The 27,842-nt window shown below is 50.6% G+C and overlaps 1 protein-coding gene and 1 long non-coding RNA gene across 2 annotated transcripts in view; both read right to left on the bottom strand.

The window, feature by feature from the left end:
* Window positions 1-257: 257 nt before the first annotated feature.
* LOC119960362 (zinc finger protein 850-like) overlaps window positions 258-27,842 on the bottom strand; it is a 58,658-nt gene continuing 31,073 nt past the window's right edge. The window contains exon 4 of the mRNA XM_038788101.1: window positions 258-1,071. Coding sequence (XP_038644029.1) covers window positions 316-1,071 — 756 coding nt within the window. The 3' untranslated portion in view covers window positions 258-315. The remainder of the gene's footprint in view (window positions 1,072-27,842) is intronic.
* On the bottom strand, window positions 21,908-27,562 carry LOC119960363. The gene is made up of 2 exons (XR_005459389.1): window positions 27,533-27,562; window positions 21,908-22,378 (listed from the first exon to the last, which is right to left on the bottom strand). It is a non-coding gene; the product is annotated as an uncharacterized LOC119960363 (long non-coding RNA).

Genomic DNA, 27,842 nt, shown 5'->3' on the forward strand with positions numbered 1-27,842 from the left:
GGGCCCATCTCCATGGCAGCGTGGCATGCTTTGGGAGGTTCCAAACAGGAATAGGCGCTAAATACCATTCAAAATTCCAAACACCCTTTCAGTTTGTGATCCTTGTGCAATTTGAAGCCAGGTATTAGCAACAAGGCTCAAAGAGCATCAGCCCACTGGAGGCAAAGTGGTGAGACCCGGCCAGTCCAGCAGAAAGAAACCCTCCGACCATCCCCACTGACCACCTGTCAGAATGAACAAAATGCAGCCCTGGTGCAGAGCAGAAACAATAACAGCAGAATCCAACCCCTGTAATCAATTGTGAAATTGTTGGTGTCACAGCAGGTGTGGTGAAACATGCAATCCCGTCTCACATTGAGGGGTGGACAGCGTCTCCCCAGTGTGAACGCGCTGGTGTCTCCGCAGATTGGATACTTCAGTAAATCCTTTCCCACACTGAGAGCAGGTGAATGGCCTCTCCCCGGTGTGAGCGCGCTGGTGTGACTTCAGGCTAGATACATCAATAAATCCTTTCCCACACTGAGAGCAGGTGAATGGCCTCTCCCCAGTGTGAACACGCTGGTGTCTCCGCAGATTGGATACTTCCTTAAATCCTTTCCCACACTGAGAGCAGGTGAATGGTCTCTCCCCAGTGTGAACGCGCTGGTGTCTCCGCAGGTCGGATACTTCCTTAAATCCTTTCCCACACTGAGAGCAGGTGAATGGCCTCTCCCCAGTGTGAACGCGCTGGTGTGACTGCAGGCTGGATCCTTCAGTAAATCCTTTCCCACACTGAGAGCAGGTGAATGGCCTCTCCCCAGTGTGAACTCGCTGATGTCTCAGCAGGGTGGATGAATTAATGAATCCCTTCCCACACTGAGAGCAGGTGAATGGCCTCTCCCCAGTGTGATCTCGCTGATGACTCAGCAGGGTGGATGAATTAATGAATCCCTTCCCACACTGAGAGCAGGTGAATGGCCTCTCCCCAGTGTGAACTCGCTGGTGTGACTGCAGATGGGATGCTTGACTGAATCCCGTCCCACACTGAGAGCAGGTGAATGGTCTCTCCCCAGTGTGAACTCGCTGGTGTCTCTGCAGGCTGGATAACCGAGTGAATCCCTGCCCACACTGAGAGCAGGTGAACGGCCTCTCCCCAGTGTGACTGCGTCGATGAATCTCCAGGTGAGATGGGAATCCGTATCCCTTCCCACACTCCCCACATTTCCACGGTTTCTCCATGTTTTGGGTCTCCTCGTCTCTCCAGGTTCGACAATCAGTTCCGAATCCGCGTAGGGTCTCTTCTCACTGTGAATGGTGTGAAGTTTTTTCAGGCTGTGTAACTGGTTAAAGCTCTTTCCACAGTCAGTTCACTGGAACACTCTCACTGGGGTGTGTGTTGTGTGGGTCTCGGTGCTTTTCCAATCACACAGATGTTTGAAATCTTTAGAAGCTGACAGTTCGGGCAAACATTTCTCCATCTAGATTCAAAGCCCGATGGTATTCAGGTTGAAGGGAATCGAGTGACTGTCAGATCGAGACGTGACGTTTGAGATTTCTATCTGTAATTCCTCCTCGTCTAATATCCTGTGAAAACAATTTACAAAATTCATTACTGTCAGTACAGGATTGAAACTCAGAACAGACAATTCTAGTTTCTATGTCACATTTTTTCCTCTCTCTTATTCCCCGAAAGCTGTAAATCTCCATCCCACACACTCTCCCTCCATTCTCACTCTGCTATATCTAATATTCACCCTCCCAATTCTCCTGAAGGTGCTGATTCATGTTGATTGACAGATCCAAGCTCAGCTCACTGCTTCCTGACCAGAACACAGAGATTAGAATAGGAGCAAGAGTTGGCCATTCGGCCCACCGAGTCTGCTCAACCATTCAATGAGATCCTTGGCCGATCTACCTCAGCACTGTTTTCCCACAAGATCCCCATATCCCTCAATATCTTCAATATCTACAGGAGGGATGTAGAGAACCTAGTGGAGTGGTGTAACAACAACAATCTATCCCTCAATGTCAGAAAAACTAAAGAGCTGATCATTGACTTCAGAAAGCAATGTATCGTACACACCCCTGTCAGCATCAACAGGGCCGAGGTGGAGATGGTTAACAGTTTCAAATTCCTAGGTATGCGCATCACCAACAATCTGTCCTGGTCCACCCACGCCAGCGCTACCACCAAGAAAGCAGAACAGCGTCTCTTCTTTTTCATGAAACTAAGCAAATTCAGCATGTCCACATTAACTCTTACCAACTTTTACAGATGAAAGCATCCTATCGGGCTGCATCATAGCCTAGTATGGCAACTGCATGGCCCAAGATCGTAAGAAACTTCAGAGAGTTGTGAACACAGCCCAGTCCATCACACAAACCTGCTTCCCATCCATTGACTCTATCCACACCTCCCACTGTCTTGGGAAAGCGGGCAGCATAATCAAAGACCACTCCCACCCAGCTTACTCACTCTTCCAACTTCTTCCATCGGGCAGGATATACAGAAGTCTGAGAACACGCACGAACAGACTTAAAAACAGCTTCTTCCCCGCTGTTATCAGACTCCTAAATGGCCCTCTTATGGACTGACGTGATTAATACTACACCCCTGTATGCTTCGCCTGATAACGGTGTTAATGTAGTTACATTGTGTACCTTGTGTTGCCCTATTATGTATTGTTTTTCATGTACTTAATGATCGGTTGAGCTGCTCGCAGAAAAATTTGTTTCACTGTACCTCGGTACACATGGCAATAAACAAAATCAAATCCAATCAAGGCTAGGTGGATTGGCTATGCTAAATTCCCCTTGGTCTCCAAGGGTCTGCACGTTGGGTGGGGTTATGAGGATGAAATGGGTGGGATGGAGTGGGCCTGGGTGCGGTGCTCATTCGGAGGGTTGGTGCAGACTCAATGGAGCCGAATGGGCTCCTTCTGCACTGTTGGGTTCTATAACTTTGGCACTTCTGTCCTTAAAATGCAGTGGAAGTAGAGTCCGTGAATATTTAAGGCAGAGATGGATAGATTCTTGATAAGCAAGGGGATGAAAGGTTATTGGGGTCGGAAGGAATGCGGACTTGACGTTAAAATTACTGAATTGTGGAGCAGGTCTGATAGGCCGACTCCTAGTTTGTGTGTAAGGAGCAGGCTCGAGGGACCGACTCCTAGTTTGTGTGTAAGGAGCAGGCTCGAGGGACCGACTCCTAGTTTGTGTGTAAGGAGCAGGCTCGAGAGGCCGACTCCTAGTTTGTGTGTAAGGAGAAGGCTCGAGGGACCGACTCCTAGTTTGTCTGTAAGGAGCAGGTTCGAGGGGCCGACTCCTAGTTTGTATGTGAGGAGCAGGTTTGAGGGGCCGACTATTTTTCAGAGACCCAAAATCCTGTTTACTGTCCTAATGATTTTCCAGAGACCCCGGCATGAATCGCACCAAGACCACATCCCGTGAATGAACAGAAAAGAAAATCTGCCATCCTTACCTGGTCTGGCCGACACGATTCCAAACCACAGCAATGTGGTTGATTCTGTAAATGCCCTCCGAGATGGCCGAGCCAGCCACTCGGTTTGAGGGAAATTAGGGATGGGCAATAAATGTTGGCTCAGCCAGTGACTCCCACAAATGAATAAAATAAAATCCTGGAGACTCCAGCCAGTCAATCCGAGAGAGTTGGTATCCGGTCCAGGCTCTCAGCGCATGGCCCTGCGGCTCCTTGGCCTCTGTAAAGATGGCGGCCGGTAACCCGGGCCTGTCACCGCTCAGCTCTCACTCTGTTCGGTGCTGTTTAAGATGGGACCGTTAACATTTTACTCAGGAGTTGAAGCCTCCACGGGGTATTTATGAAGCCTCCTGGCTCACTCCGCAGCTTCTATTGCTCCCTGGCCATCCACTGGCTCCATTCCTGAAAGTCGCTCCATTGTTTTTTTCCTGCTCCTCGCACCGTCAGCGATAATCTGTACTGCGAATGCACCAATCACAGCCTGAACCATCACAATGCCTGGGGAGTGATTGGTGGCAGTACCGGACCAATAGGAATAGAGGGGCGGGCTCTGGATGTGCGGACAGGAGCGGCTGGTCCTCCAACCAATGGGAGTGAATGAGGGGTGGCGCTGGACTGTGAGTGAAGCATGCGCAGTGCGGGTGATGGGCAGACGTGTCCACAATGGGTAAAGGGGGGGATGGTGGGGCGCAGGGTCCGGTGGGTGGACAGAGTGTTTCCGGAAATAAACTGAACGGATCCTTCTCCCCCTGTTTACACCGAGCGGGGCCGCAGCCCCCAGATCAATGAAGAGCTGCTTTGTATGAGGTTGGCCATTGGTTCCAGAGGTTGTTCCCTGGTCGCCAGCATCACCTCTTTATCAGTGAATCATTGGTCACAATAACGACTGAGGCCATTCAGCCCGTCCTGTCTGTGCTGGCTCTCTGTGCCAGAGCCAATCAGCCCCTCCCACTCCCTTCTCCTTTCACCAACAAGACCAGCAGCAAATATTCCCCATCCCCAGTTACCTGTGGAGAAGATGATGTTTGACCTTCTTGAATCGCTGCTGTCTGTGTGGTGAAGGTGCTCCCACAATGCTGGAGTTACAGGTTATTCACCCAGTGGTGATGAATGAACAGTGATACATGTCCAAATCAATAACACTGTGTATTTATTTAGAGCCCTTTGTGTAATGGACCGTTTTGAGGTGCTCCATAGGTGGGATAAAAAGCAATATTTGACATAGAGTCATGTAAGGAGATAAGAGGCAGATGGTCAGAGTTGGATTTAACGAGTATCTTAAAGGAGGACAGGAAGATAGAGAAGTCAAGAGGCTTGGGGAGGAAATTCCAGAGTTTGTGGCCTTTGCTCGAGGCATGGATAACAAACAGAGTGATTAAAATCAGGAATGGTCAGGAAGCTGGAATGAGAGGAGTGCAGAGACCTTGGAGGTTGAGAGGCTGGAGCTGATTGCAGAGACTGGGAGAGATAAGAGCGTGGAGGAGATTACAGAGAGATAGAGAAGGGAATAGAGGCGATTACAGAGAGATAGAGAAGGGAATGGAGGAGATTACAGAGAGATAGAGAAGGGAATGGAGGGGATTACAGAGAGATAGAGAAGGAATGGAGATTACAGAGAGATAGAGAAGGGAATGGAGGAGATTACAGAGAATAGAGAAGGGAATGGAGGAGATTACAGAGATATAGAGAAGGGGAATGGAGGAGATTACAGAGAGATAGAGAAGGGAATGGAGGAGATTACAGAGAGATAGAGAAGGGAATGGAGGGGATTACAGAGAGATAGAGAAGGGAATGGAGATTACAGAGAGAGAGAGAAGGGAATGGAGGAGATTACAGAGATACTAGAGAAGGGAATGGAGGAGATTACAGAGAGATAAAGGGTCCGCCCAAAGGGCGCGTAACCCTGGGACCTATAAAAGACAGGTCACAAACTCAGTTTGTTCTTCTTGACCAGCCCTCCCTTGACCAGCCCTCTTGACCAGCCTTTACCGAAGAAGACCTTGACCGAGAGAGGAGAGGTTCGGACAGCAGCTGCCAGCAAGTAAGTGTCTCAACACGATCGCTACCAGAGATAGACATTCCTGACCCCTTTTAACCCGTACCAACCTGAAGTCTGCGGACCCAGTGCAGAGCAAGAGGCCCTTGTCCCCTGATCCGGCAGTTCCTTATTCAGATAAGTATTGGTCTATTTAGTGGTAGGAATAGTTTAGTCATCTTAGCGTGTGCATGAGTAGTTTATAATTGTATTATAATAAACTCATTTGTTTGAACTTACTAATTGGTGTATGGGTTTTATTGCTTTGAACTTGACCTTGAAACTTGTGGCGGTATCTTAACGATACCTGGCGACACTTCCGGTGGTGCCCTCGAGGAGGCAGGTCGCAGGTCGGATCACTCCCACCCGCGATGGGGAAACGGACCTTTGTTAACGGACTTTTTTGGGACCTGGCAGCCTGAATCGGTGAAGGAGACGATAGGGAAGAGGCTTCCTTTCCGGGGTATGGGCAGCTGGACTAGAAGTGGTCGAGTGGAGCGGCAAAGATCGAAGCGGGAGCAGCGGGGGGCCCCAGGCCGGGCGGCCAAGCATGGCGGACGGCGGGGGCTCACTGGCCAAGGGAGGAGCAGATGGAGTTCTTCAAGAACTGCTTCGCTGAGCTGAGGAGGGACACGCTGGACCCGATGAGAGCGGTGATGGACCGAATGGTCAAGACACAGGCGGTCCAAGGGAAGGCGCTCAGGGAGGTCGAGGCGAAGCTCTCCAGTCAGGCGGGCACGATAACGGAGCTGGAGCACGAGGTGGAGGAGCTGAACGCCCGTCAGAGGAGGATGCAGGAGCAGCTTGAAGAGCTGGGGAACAGAGCCAGGAGGCAGAATTTACGGATCATTGGCCTCCCCGAGGGCTGCGAGGGGTCGGATGTGGGCGCATACGTGACGGGTATGCTTGAGGCGCTGATGGGACCGGAGGCCTTCCCTCAACCCTTGGAGTTGGATGGGGCGCATAGAGCCCCCGCAAGGAAGCCCAGGACGGGCGACCGACCGAGGGCCTTGGTGGTCCGCTTTCACCGGCTTGCTGACAGGGAACGTGTGCTGCGATGGGCCAAGGCGGAGAGGAGCAGCAGATGGGAGAACTGCGAGGTGCGCATTTACCAGGACTTGGGAACGGAGCTGGCCAAGAGGCGTGCAGGATTCATCAAGGTAAAGGCAGCCCTCTACAAAAGGAGGTGAAGGTTTGGAATGCTGTATCCTGCAAAGCTCTGGGTTACGTTTGAGGAACTCCACTACTATTTTGAGACACCAGAACAGGTTTGGACCTTTATTAAAGATAAGAAGCTGGACTTGAACTAATGGGCACTTGGTTCTTTCAGTGCTGTACAGTGGCGGCGGTCTGTTAAACCAAAATTGCTCTGATTAGGACTTTTATTAAAAGAAGCTGGACTGGAACTAAAGGACTTTGGGCTCTCAGACCTTTTGTGTGGCGGCGATTTGTTAAACTATCCTGTACTGTAAACTTTTATCCAAGATTGTTTTCAGCTTGGACAGAGAGTGCGGGCTGGAGGGTGCACTGTTTAGGGTCTTTTGGGGGGAATTGCAACCGGGGGGGGCTGCGCTTGGTACCTTTTGGCGGGAGATCGGGGCCTCTGATAGGGGTATGGGCTAGGGGCTGGTTGCGGGACTTGAAAGGGCACGGTGGGATACAATTGGGTTAATGGGTCCCTGGCGTGTGGGGGGAGGGCCTGAGCGCTGGGACGGGAGACAGGTAGGCGCCAAGGGCAGGGGTCGGTGTGGCTAGCGTAGGTCAGGGGTACCAGGGAATTGGAGGTGGGGCGGGGGCGGGCTAGGGCCAAGCGCAGGGCTGACCTGGTAGGTCAGGCCTTTGGGGGGGGGGGGGGGGGAAGAGGTTAGGGCCACGTTAGTTTAGTTGTATACGTGTGGCATGGGCAAACAGAGCTGGCAGTGGAAGTGCCTTCTTAACATGTTTATTCTTTCCCACTGTTCATTTTCACTATGTTAAGGCTCTTTGCACAGGGCCATTTTTCTCTCTGTAACTGTTACAAATTTGTGTTAAATAAAAAACTTTAAAATAAATAAATAAATAAAAAACCGATACCTGGCGACTCCAAAGCCAAGTAACGAAACAGAGCCAAATCGAGTGCTCAGCACACTCACCCAGAACGAGCAACATCCCGAACAGGCGCTAGAATGTGGCGAATAGGGGCTTTTCACAGTAACGTCATTGCTGCGCTAATGTAAGCCTACTTGTGACAATAAGGATTACTATTATAAATAAATCAAATCAAAACCTGGGTGACGGTCACATTCAGAAGTTATTAAAATGGAACCACATACAGATAAACTATATCAGTATTTACTGACATTTCCATTTTAATCACTGCTCCTGGTACCTGACACCTCTTAACTTGATCCATCACATCACCACTTGGACTAACTGACTGGGCTGAGGTCTGTCTTGGATAAAAACCCAAGGATCACTTGTCATCACAGAATGCTAGAAATGTACAGCACAGAGGAGGCTATTCAGCCCATTGTGTCTGTGTTGGCTGAAAATGGTTTATCCAGCCCACTTTCCACCTCTTGGTCTACATAGAACAGTACAGCACAGAACAGGCCCTTCGGCCCTCGATGTTGTGCCGAGCAATGATCACCCTACTCAAACCCATGTATCCACCCTGTACCGGTAACCCAACAACCCCCCCCTTAACCTTACTTTTAGGACACTACGGGCAATTTAGCATGGCCAACCCACCTAACCCGCACATCTTTGGACTGTGGGAGGAAACCGGAGCACCCGGAGGAAACCCACGCACACATGGGGAGGACGTGCAGACTCCGCACAGACAGTGACCCAGCCGGGAATCGAACCTGGGAACCTGGAGCGGTGAAGCATTTATGCTAACCACCATGCTACCGTGCTGCCCTGCAGGTCACAGAAACTCCACATCAGGGTGTCTTTAAATGTGATGAGGGTTTCTGTCTCTACCACCCTTTCAGGCAGAGTTCCAGATCCCCACCACCCCCCTGGGTGAAGAAAATCCTCAATTCCCCTCTAATCCTTCCAACAGATACTTAAATCTCTGGCCCCCTGGTTACTGACCAGCCTGTTAATGAAATAGGTCCTTCTGCCGTCTGATCCACTATATCTGGGACCCTCATAATTTATACACCTCAATTAAATGTCCACTCAGCCTCCTCTGTTCCACAGAAAACAATCCCAGTCGATCCAATCTTTCCTCTTGTTAAAATTCCCCAATCCTGGAAACATCCAGAAAAACCTCTTCCGTCCTCTCTGCAGGAAGAATGTGATTGTACCGGAATGTGATGACCAGAACTGTACTCCGTACTCTAGCTGTGATATAACTCGTGATTTTAGTTCTAGAATAACCATTCTGTAACCTTCAATGTGATGGAAACTGACAGCTGCAACCTGCCAGCATTTGAAAGATATTTACAAATAATTTGAGGGTTTCTTACAGTTGGGACCTTTCTCTGTCCTGTCCATTCGAGGTGTTTGATAACAGCCTTTCTCCTGTGAATATCTAGCTGGAGTTTTGGGACCTGATGTGTTTCCTTGTTCATCTTGTTGACTCTAAACATTGAACCTTGTGGTTCAGACACCAGAGAATCAAACTCCCAACAACAGATTGTCTGTTACTGACTTTCTTGACAGCTCTGCAATAATACAGACAGTCAAATCCTTACATGGTTCTGGTCCTCAGTGACATACATAAATAATCAGCTTTAGATGTAATTCATATATTCCACAGGAAACTAAGGCGCTTCCTGCCAGCCAGAGAGTAAGGGAGTGAATCTGAACCGTGTCCCCGGGAAAGGAGCATCCTGAGGACCAGCCATCTGCCTTTCCCTCGGGGACCAGGACCGAGCCGCAAACCAACCATCAAGGAAGCCCCCAAAGCTGGCCTGCCTTTCAAATCCGCCCATGGGGAGGTATATTAAGCCCGCCTCCACTCATAACACCAATCGCAGCTGGAAATCGGAGTAGGAAATCATTAACCAGTTGCTGTGTGTGCAGCAAATCATTAACCAGTGGCTCTGTGTGCAGGAAATCATTAACCAGTGGCTCTGTGTGCAGCAAATCATTAACCAGTGGCTCTGTGTGTGGCAAATCATTAACCAGTGGCTCTGTGTACAGCAAATCATTAACCAGTGGCTCTGTGTGCAGCAAATCATTAACCAGTGGCTCTGTGTGTGGCAAATCATTAACCAGTGGCTGTGTGTGCAGCAAATCATTAACCAGCTCTGTGTGTCGCAAATTATTAACCAGTGGCTCTGTGTGCAGCAAATCATTAACCAGTGGCTCTGTGTGCGGGAATTCATTAAACAGTGAACTTTGTGTTAATTTTCAGAAAACCACTTTTACTTGGAATTATTTTTCCATGGAAGTGGATGATCAGCCATGATCATATTAGAGAACAGAGCATGCTCAATGGGCTGAATGGCCTGCTCCTTTCCTATGTACCTGTCCTGGGAGTGTTTGATGGGGATGGTGCAGAGGGAGCTTTACTCTGTACCTAACACTGTGCTGTACCTGTCCTGGGAGTGTTTGATGGGGATGTGTAGTGGGAGCTTTACTCTGTATCTAACACCATGCTGTACCGGTCCTGGGAGTGTTTAATAGGGACAGTGTAGAGGGAGCTTTCCTCTGTATCTAGCCCATGCTGCACCTGTCCTGGGAGTGTTTGATGTGGATGGTGTAGAGGGAGCTTTACTCTGTATCTAACACCATGCTGTACCTGTCCTGGGCGTGTTTGATGGGGACAGTGTAGAGGGAGCTTTACTTTGTATCCAACCTCGTGCTGTACCTGTCCTGGGAGTATTTGATGGGGACAGTATAGAGTGAGCATTACTCTGTATCTCACCCCGTGCGTACCTGGGAATGTTTGATGGGGACAGTGTAGAAGGAGCTTTACTCTGTATCTAACCCCGTGCTGTACCTGTCCTGGGAGTGTTTGATGGGGATAGTGTAGAGGGAGCTTTACTCTGAATGGCCTGCTCCTTTCCTATGTACCTGTCCTGGAGTGTTTGATGGGGATGGTGTAGAGGGAGCTTTACTCTGTATCTAACACCATGCTGTGCCTGTCCTGGGAGTGAGTGTTTGATGGGATGGTGTAGTGGGAGCTTTACTCTGTATCTAACCCCGTGCTGTGCCGGTCCTGGGAATGTTTGATGGGGACAGTGTAGAAGGAGCTTTACCTCTGTATCTAACCCCGTGCTGTACCTGTCCTGTCAGTGTTTGATGGGGATAGTGTAGAGGGAGCTTACTCTGTATCTAACCCTGTGCTGTACTCCTGTCCTGGAGTGTTTGATGGGGACAGTGTGGAAGGAGCTTTTACTATGTATCTAACACCATACTGGTACCTGTCCTGGGAGTGGATTGATGGTTGACAGTGTAGAGTGAGCTTTACTCTGTATCTAACCCCGTGCTGCATCTGTCCTGGGAGTGATTGATCGGGACAGTGTAGAGGGAGGGAGTTTTACTCTGCCTCTAACCCTGTGCTGTACCTGTCCTGGGAGTGTTTGATGGTGACAGTGTAGAGGGAGCTTTACTCTGTATCTAACCCTGTGCTGGACCTGTCCTGGGAGTGATTGATCGGGACAGTGTCGAGTGAGCTTTACCCTGTATCTAACCCTGTGCTATACCTGTCCTGGGAATGTTTGATGGGGACAGTGTAGAGGGAGCTTTACTCCCTGTCTAGCACATTGCTCTGTGTAGATGAATGTGGGTCACACTCCAGCTTTTCACACTTTGAGCCGCTGTTTTCTCTTTCTGCCCCAGTGTTTATCCATGTCAAATGTTTAAATATTCAGGAGGAACAATGTTTATGTTGAAACCCGATCAAGCCCCTCGTCCGGAGCCTCAGCCACAGGCTCCAGCTGGTGTGTAACCTGTAACCAGATCCCAGCAGGATTAAAACAAGCTGACAAGCGGCAGTAGCTCCTTGTACAGAGAAAGCTGCTCCCGGACCGTCAGCAGATACAGGACCGAAGAAGACCCTCAAACTCTTCGCCATAAATATGAAGCTTACGAGGTAAACACGATTTTCAGTCAAATATATTCAACCCCTCCCATCTCTCTCTGTACCCCGAAGCCCGCCCTTGCACAGAAATTGGGAAGGACACAAAGGTGTTGTGGGAGCGAGGTGAAGCCACAAGAGGGGATGACGATGTGGGGGGATGTTGTGGAGGGTAGTGGAGAGGGTACGAGAGGGAAGGTGGACAAGGCTGTGTCATGGGGACGGGGTGGGGATTCTGGAGAGGATGGGTTCTAGAGGCCCAGGGAAGTTACTGAAGAGTGGGGGAGATTCTCCCCCCCCCTCAATGATGGGGTCTGGGGAGAAGAGAGTCAAACCGCAGAATCCCTACAGTGCAGAGGGAGGCCATTCATCCTATCGGTTCTGCACCGACCCTGTGAAAGTGCACCTGAATCTAGGCCCACTCCCCTATCCCCGTAAACCCACCCATCCTGCACATCTCTGGAGAGGGGGGTGGGGGGAAGAGAACCTGGGATGGAGAGACCGTAGAATACGTGGTCCAAAGGAGAGGGGCTGGTGGTGTTCGGGACACCAGGGTTCCCGTGTGTGAGGGGGCTCCTGTGGGTGTCTGGGGAAAGGGGTTCCTGTGCGCACGGGCATTGTGTTTGGAGGGAGGTGGGGCATCCTGTTTCTGGGTGTGTGGGGCGGGGGGGGTGTCCTGTGCTCTCGTGTGTGTGTTGTGGGGGGGGAGGGGGGGGGCGGAGAGGGGTCCTGTGCTGTCGTATGTGTGTGTGTGGGGGGGCGGGTGGTCCTGTGCTGTCAGTGTGGTGTGGGGGAGGGGTCCTGTACTGTTGTGTGGGGGTGTGCTGCTGCGTGTGTGTGGGGTGGGCGTCCCGAAGTGGCGGGGGGGGGGGGAAGAAAGAGTGTTGAGCGGGCCGCCTGGGGGAGGGGGTCGTGTGTGTGCGTGGGGGGGGGGGGGGGGGGGGTCCTGTGTATGTATGTGGCTGTGGTGTCCTGTGTGTGGGTGTGTGTCTGCGGGGAGGTGTCCTATATGTGGGGGGGGGTCCTGCGCTGTCGTATGTGTGGTGTGGTGCGGGGGTGGTCCGGTGCTGTCGTGTGTGTGGGGGTGGCGGGGGGGTCCTGTGCTGTTGTGTGTGTGTGCGGGGGAGGGTCCTGTGCTGCTGCGTGTGTGTGGGGTGGGCGTCCCGGGGTGGGGGGGAAAGAGTGTTGAGCGGGCGCCTGGGGGAGGGGGTCGTGTGTGTGTGCGCGCGGGGGGTTACTGTGTATGTATGTGGGCTGTGGTGTCCTGTGTCTGGGTGTGCGTCTGCGGGGAGGTGTCCTATGTGTGTGGGGGACGTGTTCTGTTGGGGGGGGGGGGGAAGGGGGGGTGTCATGTGTGTGGGTGTGTGTCTGGGGGTGGTGTCCTGTGTGTGGAAGAGGTGCCCTGTATGTGGGTGTGTGTGCCTGGGGGTGGTGTCCCTGTGTGGGGGTGTGTGTCTGGGGGTGGTGTCCTGTTGTGGGAGAGCTCCCTGTGTGGGGTGTGTGTCTGGGGGTCCAGCTCCCCTCACTGACCCCCTGTTGTGTTTGTTTTGCAGGCCGGGGGGCAGGACGCTGTTGCCGGTGGTGTGGCCTCCTCCCCTCCCCCCTGCTCCTCCTCCTGGGCCCGGGGCTCGGCTGCCCCTCCGACTGCCTCTGCTGGAGCCCCAACCGGACGGTGAGCTGCCACGGGGGATCCCGGCTGGCACACGGGCGCTGGACCTGAGCGGCAACCGGCTGGTCTGGGGCCCGGCGCGAGGCCTGAGCCGTCGGCTGGAGGAGCTGGAATTGGGCCATAACCGGCTGCGGGAGCTGGAAGCCGGCACCCTGGACGGCCTGGAGCGGCTATGGCGCCTGAGCCTAGGCCACAACCTCCTGCGCTACCTGCAGCCCGGAGCCCCTCCGCGGCCTGGCCGCCCTCCGCAGCCTGGAGCTGGCCGGCAACCCGCTGCTGCTGCTCAGCGATCACACTTCCGCGGCCTGGCCGCCTGCGCACCCTCAGCCTGGGCTCCCCCGAGCTGGCCTCACCAACTCACCGTCCGCGGCGCCGCGCTGGCCTGGCCGCCTGGGCCTGTCCTCTCCCCCCTCCTCAACCTGACCGCCCTCCGCCTGCTGGCCTTTCCCAAGGTCACCGCCCTGCCCGGCCGCCCCTTCCAGGGCCTCTCCCGTCTCCGCCTGCTGGAAATCGACTCCTGGGCCTCACTGGCCCAACTAGGCCCAGATTGCCTCCTGGGCCTCAATTTGGTCTGGCTCTCAGTCACCCGCTGCAACCTCAGCGACGTTCCCTATGCCAGCCTGAGGACTCAGGCCTACCTGCGCTTCCTGAACCTCTCCCACAATCCCATCGCTGCCATCAGCGGAGCGCTGCTACAGCACGTGACCCGCCTGGAGGAGCTGCGATTGGTGGGCGGCCGCCTGCGCGTCATCCATGACGCCGCCTTCCGGGGCCTTATCTACTTCCGGCTGCTGGACGTCACGGCCAATCAGCTGGCCAGCCTGCCGGCCAACGCCTTCCGCTCGCTGGCCTCCCTCCAGAGCCTGGGCCTGGGCCTGGGCCTCAACCCGCTGGCCTGCGACTGCCGCTGCTCGGATCGTCCGGCCATCGCCTCCGCTTCCTGGGCTCCCAGCCGCCCGCCTGCGCCTCCCGCGGCCGCCGGCTCCCTCCCTGCCAGCACCTTCAGCTGCCGCCGGCCCCGCATCCGCGACAAGAGGCCGCAGCGGCTGCAGGCCCGAGAGGGCCAGACCGTCACCCTGCGCTGCTCGGCTGACGGCCAGCCGCTGCCCCTCATCCTGTGGCTCAACCCACGGCGCCAGCGGCTGGGCCACCCCGAGGCTGGGATGGGCCTCCCCGGGGGCCTGGGCCTAATAGCCGAGGACCAGGGCCTGAAACCCGAGGACCGCGGCCTCCTCCCCGGGCGTCCGGACCCCAGCCTGCCCCCCGCGCCCCCGCTCCTTTCTGGCCCCGCCATGGGCCGCAGCCGCCTCCTGCCGGACGGCAGCCTGCAGATCACCTCGGTCCGCCGCATGGACTCCGGCACCTACCGCTGTGTGGCCCGCAACGCCGGCGGCAACGCCACGGCCTCAGCCTCGCTACAGGTGCGGCCGCTCTCGCTTCAGGAGCTGGGACTGGCTGGGCGCTCCGACTCCCGGGCCAAGGCCGGCCTGCGGCCCGGATACCCCTTCGACACCCACACGCTGCTGGTGGCCACCACCATGGGTTTCACCTCCTTCTTCACCGTGGTGTCGCTCTGCTTCACTTTACTCTTCATCTGGAGCCGGGTCAGCGGGCCCATCAAACACAACATCCATGTCGACTTCGTGCCGCACGCTGGCGGGGGCGGCGGAGGCAGCAGCGGGGATGACGCCAAATACAACATGAAGATGGTCTGAAGGCTGACGTCACTGTTCCTGAGATGTCACTGCGACCCCATCTATGCCTCAATTGCTAAAGGACAAGTGCCCCATATGCCTCTTTCACCATCCTATTAACCTGCCCTTCCACCTTTAGAGATCTTTGGACAAACAGGCCAAGGTCCCCTTGTTCCTCAGACATCGGTGTCAGGCCGTTCATTGAATGCTTCCTTTTCAAATTACTCCTTCCAAAGTGTGTCACCTCACATTTTTCAGGGTTAAATTCCATCTGCCCCCGTTTCTGCCCATTTGATCATCTTGTCTATATCTTCCTGTAACCCAAGACACTCAACCTCACTGTTAATCACCAGGCCAAGCTGTGTGTCATCCACAAAGGTAATGATTCTACCCCACACAAAGTCATCTATGGCGTTTATATAAATGACAAACAAAAGGGGACCCAGCGCAGATCCCTGTGGTACCCCACTGGACACTGGCTTCCAGACACTAAAGCAAGCCGTCTGTCATCACCCTGTCTCCTACAGCTAAGCCAATTTTGAATCCACCTTATCATGTTACTCTGTATCATATGTGTATTTGTCTTCTTTATAAAGTCTCCCATGTGGGATCTTGTCAAAGGCTTTGCTGAAATCTGTGGTAAACTACATCACTACCACCATCAACACACCTGGTGTCAATCAATCAATCAAAATTTGTGAGGCATGACCTCCCGCTGAGCCATGCTGACTATTCCTGATCAAACCTTGCCTCTCCAAGTGGAGATAGATTCTCTCCTTCAGAATTTTCTCCGATAGTTTCCACTACCACTGATGTGAGACTCACTGGTTTGCAGTTCCCTGGCTTATCTCGACAATCTTCCTTAAATAGTGGGATCATATTAGCTGATCTCCCGTCCTCTAGCACCTACCTCATAGCCAAAGAGGAATTAAAATTTGGGTCAGAGCCCTGCAATCCCACAGCATCCTGGGACACAATTCATCCAGACCTGGAGATTTGTCCACTTTTAAGCCTGCCAACACTTCCAATGCCTTGGCACTCCTTCTGTCAATTCACTCAAGAACCTCTCAGTCTCTCTCCCCGAGTTCCATATCTACCTCCTCATTCTCTTGGCTGGAGACAGATGTGAATATTTGTTCATCACCCAAACCAATGTCCTCTAAGTTTCTCTCCATTTAGATAATAAGTTGCCTTTTTATTCCTCTGACCAAAATGGATAACCTCACACTTATGCATGTTAAATTCCATCTTATCAAATGTATTCTGGGAGTCCAAATACGTCTACAGGACCCCATTATCCGCTTGTTACTTCAAAGAGCTCCAAACAAATGAGTCAAACACTATCTACCCTTCACAAAACCACGCTGACTGATGGATTGCGGTTTGACTTTCCAAATGTTCAGTTACTACTTCCTCAATAATGGATTCCAGGCACCCAACAACAGCTTTTAAACTAAATAGTTTCCTACTTTCTGCCTTTTTGAATAAGAGGGGTTACATTAGACTTTTCCACTAATGCAGTGACATTGTCACTGGTTCAGTGTCTCCCCCCTGGTCTCTATGATGTTGTTTGTGGAGAGACAGTTCCAGTACCAGCCTCCCCGAACAGGTGCTGGAATATGGCGACTAGGGGCTTTTCACAGTAACTTCATTTGAAGCCTACTTGTGACAATAAGTGATTTTCATTTTTTTCATTTTCAGTGATAGTTGTTTTCCAATTCGGCGCTGGGCCGCACTCGGGGGATTTGATAAACCCCGCCCCCCGAACATTGACCTCTCACTTGACACCCTCACAATGCTTGATGGAACTGATTGACAGCCCCCCCTGACCAATAGGAGTTAAGGCTGATCGAATGGCCATCAAAGCGGCTGTCCCTCCAGCGCCAACAGAGTGAAATGAGGGGGCGGGACTGGGCCTATTGAAATTCCGCAGGCTTTCTCGGATTCACACTCCGAATTGCGGGAGCGAGGGCGAGCTGATTATGGCGCGTCTTGGCCACACTTCTTAAACATGGTTATGTAAACCGAAAACCCGGAGAAATAACCTACCAGTACCGGGGGGGAGCGGGACCTGAACGGGGCCTGCATCTTTTTTTTCACAACATGACAATGAGGACGCCACTCTCTCTCTCGCGCACTGGCGATGGTGCGCATAGCCCTTACTTGCCATCTTTATTGTGGAACCAGCTTTCAGTGCGCGCACGGCAGGCACACCACATCTGTGTTTCAGTAAGAAAGTCTTACAACACCAGGTTAAAGTCCAACAGGTTTGTTTCAACACGAGCTTTCGGAGCACGGCTCCTTCTTCAGGTGAATGGAAAGGCTTGTTCCAGAAATGTTTATATAGACACAGTCAGAGATGCCCCGGAATGCGAGCACCTGCAGGCAATCAAATCATCAAAGATGCAGAGAGAGAGGTAACTCCAGGTTAAAGAGGTTGTGAATTGTCCCAAGCCAGTTCAGTCGGTAGGCCTCTGCAAGTCCAGGCTTGTTGGTGGGGGCCGAATGTAATGCGACATGAATCCCAGATCCCGGTTGAGTCCGCATTCATGCGTGGCGGAACTTAGCTATAGTTTTTGCTCAGCAATTTTGCGTTGTCGCGTCCTCCTGAAGGCCTACTTGTAGAATGCTGACCCGGAGATCAGAGGCTGAATGTCCTTGACTGCTGAAGTGTTCCCCAACTGGAAGGGAACAGTCCTGCCTGTTGATAGTCGCACGATGCCCGTTTATTCGTTGTCGCAGTGTCTGCATAGGTCTCGCCAATGTACCACGCTTCGGGACATCCTTTCCTGCAGCGTATGAGGTAGACTACATTGGTCGAGTCGCACGAGTATGCGCCGCGTACCTGGTGGGTGGTGTTTCCACGTGTAATGGTGGTGTCCATGTCGATGATCTGGCATGTCTTGCAGAGATTACCCTGGCAGGGTTTTGTGGTGTTGTGGTTGCTGTTCTGAAGGCTGGGTAATTTGCTGCAAACAATGGTTTGTTTGAGGTTGCGCGGTTGTTTGAAGGCCAGTAGTGGGGGTGTGGGGATGACCTTGGCAAGATGTCCATCCTCGCTGATGATGTGTTGGAGGCTGCGAAGAAGAGGTCGTAGTTTCTCCGCCCCAGGAAAGTACTGGACGACGAAGGGTACTCTGTCAGTGGTGTCCCGTGTTTGTCTTCTGAGGAGGTCGGTGCGGTTTTTTGCTGTGGCGCGGTGGAACTGTCGATCAATGAGTCGAGCACCATATCCCGTTCGTACGAGGGCATCTTTCAGCATCTGTAGGTGTCTGTTGCGCTCCTCCTTGTCTGAGCAGATCCTGTGTATACGGAGGGCGTGTCCATAGGGGATGGCTTCTTTAATGTGTTTCGGGTGAAAGCTGGAGAAGTGGAGCATCGTGAGATTATCTGTGGGCTTGCGGTAAAGCGAGGTGCTGAGGTGGCCGTCCTTGATGGAGACGAGTGTGTCCAAGAATGGAACTGAATTTGGAGAATAGTCCATGGTGAGTTTGATGGTGGGATGGAACTTATTGATGTCATCGTGTAGTCGTTTCAGTGATGTCTCGCCGTGGGTCCAAAGGAAAAAAATGTCATCGATGTATCTGGTGTATAGCATCGGTTGAAAGTCCTGCGTGGTGAGGAAGTCCTGTTCAAACGTGTGCATGAAGATGTTGGCATATTGAGGTGCAAATTTGGTCCCCATGGCTGTTCCGTGCGTCTGGATGAAGAATTTGTTGTCGAAGGTGAAGACGTTGTGGTCTAGAATGAAACGGATGAGTTGCAGAATTGCGTCTGGAGATTGGCAGTTGTCGGTGTTGAGGACTGAGGCTGTTGCAGCAATGCCGTCGTCATGGGGGATGCTGGTGTAGAGTGCCGAGACATCCATTGTGACGAGGAATGTTCCTGGTTCAACTGGTCCATGGGTGCTGAGTTTCTGTAGGAAGTCCGTCGTGTCGCGACAGAAGCTGGGTTGTACCTTGTACGATGGGTTTTCAAGATGCCCTCGATGTGGCCAGAGAGGTTCTCACACAGGGTCCCATTGCCTGAACGATAGGACGGCCTGGTGTGTTGGCCTTGTGTATTTTCGGGAGGCAGTAGAGATCTCCAATGCGGGGATTACGTGGGATGAGAGCACGTAGGGTGTTCTGAAGGTCTGGATCTAAGGTCTTGATCAGTCTGCTGAGTTGGCGGATGTGTTCCTTGGTTGGATCTGCGGGTAACTGCCTGTAGTGTTCCTGGTTGTCGAGTTGTCGGTATACTTCTTTGCAGTAGTCTGTTCTGTTCAGTATGACGGTGGCCCCTCCTTTGTCTGCTGGTTTGATGACGATGTTGCGGTTGGTCTTGAGAGTGCGGATGGCGTTGCGTTGTGCTTGGGTGACGTTTGAGGCTGCCTTGTGATTGCGAGTGATGAATCTGGCATTGACACGACTTCTGACGGCTTGAGCATACATGTCGAGTCTAGGGCAGCGGCCTTCCGGAGGGGTCCAATTTGACTCTTTCCTTTTCGGTTGCTGCACTGCAGATCTCGCGGTCTGCTGTTCCGGTTCATTGGTCGTGTCCCTGGGTTCGCTGTCGGCCTCTTGGGGTCTGTGGAAGAATTCCCGGAGCCTCATTCGCCTGATGAATTCCTTATTCCACATCATGACCATCTGTGTTGGCGGCGGTAGTAGCGAAGCGCACGCGCATCCACCATCTTTATTGGGGGCAGCAGCAGGCTCAGTCGCCATCAATGTTGAGGGCAATCATTTTCAAATGTTTCTTCATGATAGTGTTTCACTCCAAGTTACAAATTCTTATTTATGAGACCTAACCCGGGATTTGTAAACCCCGCCCTGTCCAGGGCAGTGACAATAATTCGTATTTATTGTGCCTTGACAGAATCAAGCTTTTTAACACATCTCAGAAAAACGTTATAAAATAACAATTGACAGTGAGCAACATGAGGAGATATTAGATTTTAAGGATAATCTTAATGGAGGAAAGTGAGTGAGAGAGTCGCAGAGTTTGAAGGAGGAAATTACAGAGATTGTGGCCCAGTCAAATGATAAAAGGCCAGTAATGGTGGACCGAATAAATTAGGAATGTTATCGTGGCCGGAATGAAATTAGTGCAGAGATCTTGAAGGGGTGTGGAGGAGATAACAGTGATCAGGATGATGACAACTATAACAAACGAAGAAGGGGAAATTTCAACTTTTGGTACTTCTTAAAAGGAAAGTGAGCCCAGGGGATGGGTAAACAAGACTTGTTTGTATTGTATTTGTTTTATTGTCACATGTACTGAGGTACAATGAAAAGTATTGTTCTGTGTACAGTCATAAGTTCTGATGTGGAGATGCCGGCGTTGGACTGGGGTGAGCACAGTAAGAAGTCTTACAACACCAGGTTAAAGTCCAACAGGTTTGTTTCAAATCACTAGCTTTCGGAGGAAGGAGCAGTGCTCCAAAAGCTAGTGATTTGAAACTAACCTGTTGGACTTTAACGTGGTGTTGTAAGACTTCTTACTGCAGTCATACGTTCATGAGATACAGGAGCAGAATTAGGCCATTTGGCCCATCGCATCTGCTCCACCATTCTATCATAGCCAGAGCATCTCCTCCCGAGAACACATGACCTAGGAGCAGACAATTTAGCCTCCCGCGCCTGAACACCTTAAATGTGATCATGGCTGATCCCATCCTCGGCTCAAATCCACCGTTCTCCATAAGCCTTCAACCAATTACCAATCAAAAATCTGTCTCACTCCTCCTTGAATTTACTCACTGTCCCTTCATCCACCGCACTCCGGGGTAGTGAATTCCACAGATTCACAACCCTTTGGGAGAAGTAGTTTCTCCTCAAATCTGTTTTAAATTTTCCACCTCTTGTTCTAAGATTATGACCTCTCATAGAACATAGAACAGTACAGCACAGTTTAAAATGCCCCACAAGAGGAAGCATCAGCTCCACGTCTACTTTATAATCTTCATTATTGTAGTGATCCACAGGAGGCAGGACTTCCGTCACCACACCAATATTTATTTACAATAACGATATTACAGGAGCAGCTACAAACAGTGCTGCGAGCAGTCCAGTCAACTTAAGACTGGCTCACAAAGCCTACACAGGTGCTTATATGTGCCCCCTCAGTGAGGTATAATTGAGGGAGCTCATACTCCAATTGGCCAACCAATAAAGCCAATTGGAGTTCATTCCAATTATTGTCACAAGTAGGCTTACATTAACACTGCAATTGAGTTACTGTGAAAAGCCCCGAGTCACCACACTCGGGCGCCTGTTCGGGTACACAGAGGGAGAATTCAGAATGTCCAAATTACCTTACCAGCACGTCTTTCGGGACTTGTGGGAGGAATCCGGAGCACCCGGAGGAAACCCATGCAGACATGGGGAGAACGTGCAGACTCTGCACAGTCAGTGACCTAAGCCGGGAATTGAACCTGGGACCCTGGTGCTGTGAAGCAACAGTACTAACCACTGTGCTACCATGCCGCCATTTGATGATTGGCTGAAGTATCGTCCACACACAGAACACATAAACATATTCTCCCCATTGTGAACAATGCTTTTTGATGTTATGTACAAAAGCTGATGGTTCAGGCTGTGATGAATCGAGTGACTGTTAGACCATGTAAACTGCTGCATTGTCATAAAAACCGAACTGGTTCACTAATGTCCTTCAGGGAAAGGAACCTGCCAAATGGTCGAGACCTACACAACAATGTAGCCCATCGGAGAAGGGCGACAGGTGCGAAGGGAGGAAGTGAATGATAAGGACTTGAAAGATCTAGAACTAGACAAGAACTTTCAGAGAACCTGCCCCAGCCACAACATTCATCAGCTCAAAATACACAGGAATACCATCAGCTTCAAATTCCCCTTCCAATCTCAAACCAACCTGACTTGGACTTACATCGGCATTAATTCATTGTTACCGGGTGGTAATCCTGTCACTTGTTACCTCATACCACTGTGACAGCACCTTCACCGCACAGATTGCAGCAATTGACAAAACATCACCGTCAAGGGGAAACTGCTGATTTTCCATAGATTGTTTTCATTCTTTCACGGAATGTAAGCATTGTTGACAAAACCGGCATTTGTTGTCCATCCCGAATTGTCCTTCCAAAGTTGGGGGTGACCTTCCTTCATTAATCGCTGCAGTCTCAGTACTGTTGGTGTACCCATAGTGATGTTTGGGAAGGAATTCGAGCACTTTAGCCCAGAGACAGTGAAAGCACAGCAAGTCAGAATGGTGTGTGGCTTAGAAGGGTATTTGCAGGTTGTAACGTTCCCATGCTCATGCTGTCCATATCCTTGTATGTTAGGGGGTTTGGAAGGTACTTTCAGAAGAGGCTTGGTGAGTTGGCAATGCCAGCGATGTCCATGTCCCAATAATGAACAATAAAAATATTGTAGAAGTAAAAAGTCTCAACAGAAATAGTTTTGCTGACTTTAAACAGCCTTTAATTGGTCTGTGTTTCTGGACTCGGTTCTGTGAGCAACATCTGTAATAAAACATATTAAATACTATCAACATCTTGGGGGCTACCATTGACCAGAACCGGAATTTGACTAGCCATATAAATAGCATGGCTACAAGAGCAGGTCAGAAGCTAGGAATCCTGTGGCAAGTAACCTTCCTGCTGGCTCCCCAAAGTCTGTCCAACATCTTCAAAACACAAGTCAGGAGTGTAATGGAATACTCTCCACTTGCCTGGATGAGTGCAGCTCCAACAACACTCAAGAAGCTTAACACTATCCAGGACGAAGCAGCCCATTTGCTTGGCACCCAATCCAAAGAACAATAAAAGTACAGCACAGGAACAGGCCCTTCAGCCCTCCAAGCCGGTGCCGACCATGCTGCCCGTCTAAACTAAAATCTTCTACTCTTCCGGGGTCCGTATTGCTCTATTCCCATCCTTTTCATGTATTTGTCAAGATGCCTCTTAAACGTCACTATCATCCCTGATTCCACCACCTCCTCCGGCAGTGAGTTTCAGGCACCCACTACCCTCTGTCTAAAAATCTTGCCTCATACATATCCTCTAAACCTTGCCCCTCGCACCTTAAACCTATGCCCCCTAGTAATTGACCGCTCTACCCTCGGAAAAAGTTTCTGACTATCCACCCTGTCTATGCCCCTCATAATTTTGTAGACCTCTATCAGGTCACCCCTCAACCTCCGTCATTCCAGTGAGAACAAACCGAGTTTATTCAACCTCTCCTCAAAGCTAATGCCCTCCATAACAGGCAACATCATGATAAATCTCTGCACCCTCTCTAAAGCCTCCACATCCTTCTGGTAATTTGAAAAATATTAAGGTAGGTAAGTACCAAGGGCCTGATGGGATCTACACCAGAATACTGATGGAGACAAGAGAGGAAATTGCTGGAACCTTGACAGAAATCTTTGGATCCCCACTCTTCCGGGATCCGTATCCCTCTATTCCCATCCTATTCATGTATTTGTCAAGATGACCCTTAACGTCACTATCGTCCCTGCTTCCATTACCTCCCCTGTTCCTTCTTAAACAAAGGAACAACATTGGCTATTCTCCAGTCCTCCAGGACATCACCAAATTTTAACACTATACTCCAAGTGTGACCTAACTAAGGTTCTATACAGTTGCAACATGACTTGCCAATTTTTATACTCAATGCCCCAGCCAATAAGGCAAGAATGGAGTATGCCTTCTTGACTACCTTCTCCACCTGTGTTGCCCCTTTCAGTGACCTGTGGACCTGTACACCTAGATCTCTCTGACTGTCAATACTCTTGAGGGTTCTACCATTCACTATATATTCCCTACCAACATTAGACGTTCCAAAATGCATTACCTCACATTTGTCCAGATTAAACTCCATCTGCCAAATCTCCAAACAATCTAAATCCTGCTGTATCCTCGGACAGTCCTCATCGCTATCCACAATTCACCAAAATGGGGCTGGTTCAATTCCCGGACAAGCCTCCCCGAACATGCGCTGGAATGTGGAAACTAGGGGCTTTTCACAGTAACTTCATTGAAGCCTACTTGTGACAATAAGCAATTTTCATTTCACCAACCTTTGTGTCGTCCGCAAACTTACTAATCAGATCAGTTACATTTTCCTCCAAATCATTTATATGTACTACGAACAGCAAAGATCCCAGCACTGATCCCTGTGGAACACCACTAGTCACAGCCCTCCAATCAGAAAAGCACCCTTCCTTTGCTACTCTCTGTCTTCTATGACCTAGTCAGTTCTGTATCAAATCTTGCCAGCTCACCTCTGATCCCGTGTGACTTCACCTTTTGTACCAGACTGCCATGAGGGACCTTGTCAAAGGCCTTACTGAACTCTATATAGACAACATCATCTGCCCAACCTGCATCAATCATCTTTGTGACCTCAAAATACGCTATCAAGTTAGTGAGACATATGACCTCCCCTTCACAAAACTGCACTGCCTCTTGCTAATACATCCATTTGCTTCCAAATGGGAGTAGATCCTGTCTCAAAGAATTCTCTCCAGTAATTTCCCTACCACTGACGCAAGGCTCACCAGCCTGTAGTTCCCTGGATTATCCTTGCTACCCTTCTTAAACAAAAGAACAACATTGGCTATTCTCCAGTCCTCCGGGACATCACCTGAAGACAGTGAGGATCCAAATATGTCTGTCAAGGCTTCAGCAATTTACTCTCTTGCCTCCTTCAGTATTCTGGGGTAGATCCCATTAGGGCCTGGGGACTTACCTACTTGAATATTTTTCAAGACACCCAACACCTCGTCTTTTTGGATCTCAATGTGACCCAGGATATCTACACACCCTTCTCCAGACTCAACATCCACCAATTCCTTCTGTTTGGTGAATACTGATGCAAAGTATTCATTTAGTACCTCGCCCATTTCCTCAGGCTCAACACATAGATTCCCTCCCCTGTTCTTCAGTGGGCCAACCCTTTCCCTGGCTACCCTCTTTCTTTTTATGTACGTGTAAAAAGCCTTTGGATTTTCCTTAATCCTATTTGGCAATGACTTTTCGTAACCCCTTTTAGCCCTCCTGACTCCTTAAGTTCCTTCCGACTTTCCTTATATTACACACAGGCTTCGTCTGTTCCCAGCCTTCTAGCCCTGACAAATGCCTCCTTTTTCTTTTTGACAAGGCCTACAACATCTTTCGTTATCAAAGGTTCCCGAAATTTGCCGTATTTATCCTTCTTCTGCACAGGAACATGCCGGTCCTGAATTGCTTTCAACTTTCAGTTGAAAGCCTCCCACATGTCAGATGTTGATTTACCCTCAAATATCCGCCCCAATATAGGTTATTCAGTTCCTGCCTAATATTGTTATAATTAGCCGTCCCCCAATTTAGCAGATTCACCCTAGGACCACTCTTATCCTTGTCCACCAGCACTTTAAAACTTACTGAATTGTGGTCACTGTTCCCAAAATGCTCCCCTACTGAAACTTCTACCACCTGGCAGGGCTCATTCCCCAATACTAGGTCTAGTACAGTCCCTTCCCGAGTTGGACTATCTACATTTTGTTTTAAGAAGCCCTCCTGGAAGCTCCTAACAAACTCTACCCCTTCCAAGCCCCTAGCACTGGAAGTTCCAGTCAATATTGGGGAAGTTAAAGTCTCCCATCACAACAACCCTGTTGCTTTTACCCCTTTCCAAAATATATCTACCTATCTGCTCCTGTTTCTCCTGCTGGCTGTTAGGTGGCCTGTAGTCACCCCCCAACATTGTGAGTGCACACTTCTTATTCCTGATCGCTACCAATATAGTCTCGCTGCCCTCTGAGGTGTCCTCCTGCAGTATAGCTGTGATATTCTCCCTAACCAGTAGCAACTCCATCACCCCTTTTACATCCCCCTCTATCCCGCCTGAAACATCTAAATCCTGGAAAGTTTAGCTGCCAATCCTGTCCTTCCCTCAACCAGGTCTCTGTAATGGCAACAACATCATAGTTCCAAGTACTAATCCAAGCCCCAAGTTCATCTGCTTTACCTGTTATACTTCTTGCATTAAAACATATGCACTTCAGGCCACCGTTCCCGCTGTTTTCTGCAACATCTCCCTGTCTGCTCTTCCTCAGAGCCACACTGGCCCTAATCACTCATTCTCCCTCACTTTTTTCACCTTCTGACGTATTGCTCCGGTACCCACCCCCCTGCCATAATAGTTTAAACACTCCCGTGTGACACTAGCAAAACTCCCGGCCAGGATATTTATGCCTCTTCAGCTTTGATGCAACCCGTCCTTCTTATACAGGTCACACCTGCCCTGGAAGAGTTGCCAGTGGTCCAGATAACTGAAACCCTCCCTCCTACACCAGCTGTTTAGTCACGTCTTTAGCAGTTCTATCTTCCTATTTCTAGCCTCACTGGCATATGGCACAGGGAGTAATCCCGAGATTACAACCCTAGAGGTCATGTCTATTAACTTTCTGCCTCACTCCCTGAACTCCTGCTGCAGGACCTCATCCGCCTTCCTGCCTACATCATTAGTACCAATATGTACCACAACCTCTGCCTGTTTGCCCTCCCTCTTCAGGATGCCTGCTACCCGTTCTGAGACATCCTGGACTCTGACACCAGGGAGGCAACATACCATCCTGGAGTGTCTTTCACATCCACAGAAGCACCTATCTGTGCCCCTGGCTATAGAGTCCCCTATGACTATTGCCCTTCTGCTCTTTGGCCCTCCCGCATCAGAGCCAGCCGTGGTGCCACTGCTCTGGCTGCTGCTGTTTTCCCCTGATAGGCTATTCCCCCCAACAGTATCCAAAGGGGTATACCTGTTCGAGAGGTGGACAACCACAGGCGATTCCAGCACTGACTGCCTGCCCCTTCTGGTGGTCACCCATCTCTCTGCCTGCACCTTGGGTGTGACCACATCTCTATAACTCCTATCTATGATGCTTTCCGCCACCTGCATGCTCTGAAGTGCATCCAATTGCTGCACCAACCGAACCACGTGGCCTGTGAGGAGTTGCCATTGGTTACACTTGCTGCAGTTGTAGTCAACCGGAATGCTGGAAGCATAACATATCTGCCACATCTCACAGTTGGAGCACTTAGATTGAGTTACAATTAACTATATGGCCCTGACGTTAGATTTTACTGTAAAATTAAATGCTAAATACTGACCTCTGCCCTCAAGTTTAGTTACTCCACTATCTCGCTAATCAATGAGATTTGGTTTGCAATATAATTTTTATTTTCCAATTCAACAGATTCCCAATCAGCCAATCAGGTCACAGCTTTACTGTGATGTCACTTCAGCCCCCCCCCCCCCCCCCCCACAATTTGAAAAAGTAAAAATCATTTACTTTCCCAGCATGTTCTCTGGTTCTCTCCCTGCAGATGAACAGTTACAAGCTAGAAAAAAGAAAACAAAATGGTAGGGAAAAAGCACCTTCTCCCACTCTGCACCAAATTACCACGTTCCAATTCCCACTCTGGCTGTGTCTCACTCAGGATGTGTCTCCTTCACGTGCGCAGCATACTCCATGAACATCCACTCCCTCCAGGACAGTGGCAGCAGTGTGTACCATCTACAAGATGCATTGCAGAAATATGCAGCACTTTCCAAACCCACATTCACAAAGGATAACGGCAACATACAAATGGAAATCCCACCGCCTGGAAGTTCCCCTCCAAGCCACTCACCATCCTGAATTGGAAATATATCACTGTTCCTTCACTTCATGGGGTCAAAATCCTGGAACTCTCTGCCCAATAGCACTGTGGCTGTACCTACACCACATGGACTGCAGCAGTTCAGCAAGGCAGCTCACCACCACCTGCTGAAGGGCAATTATGGATAGGAAATAAACACTGGCCCAGCAGGCGGCACGTGGCACAGTGGTTAGCATTGCTGCCTACGGCGCATAGGACCCAGGTTCGAATCCCGGCCTTGGGTCACGATCTGTGTGGAGTTTGCACATTCTCCCCGTGTCTGCGTGGGTTTCACCCCCAC

Source organism: Scyliorhinus canicula, unplaced genomic scaffold (genome assembly GCF_902713615.1).
Source record: "Scyliorhinus canicula unplaced genomic scaffold, sScyCan1.1, whole genome shotgun sequence".
Classification (NCBI taxonomy): domain Eukaryota; kingdom Metazoa; phylum Chordata; class Chondrichthyes; order Carcharhiniformes; family Scyliorhinidae; genus Scyliorhinus; species Scyliorhinus canicula.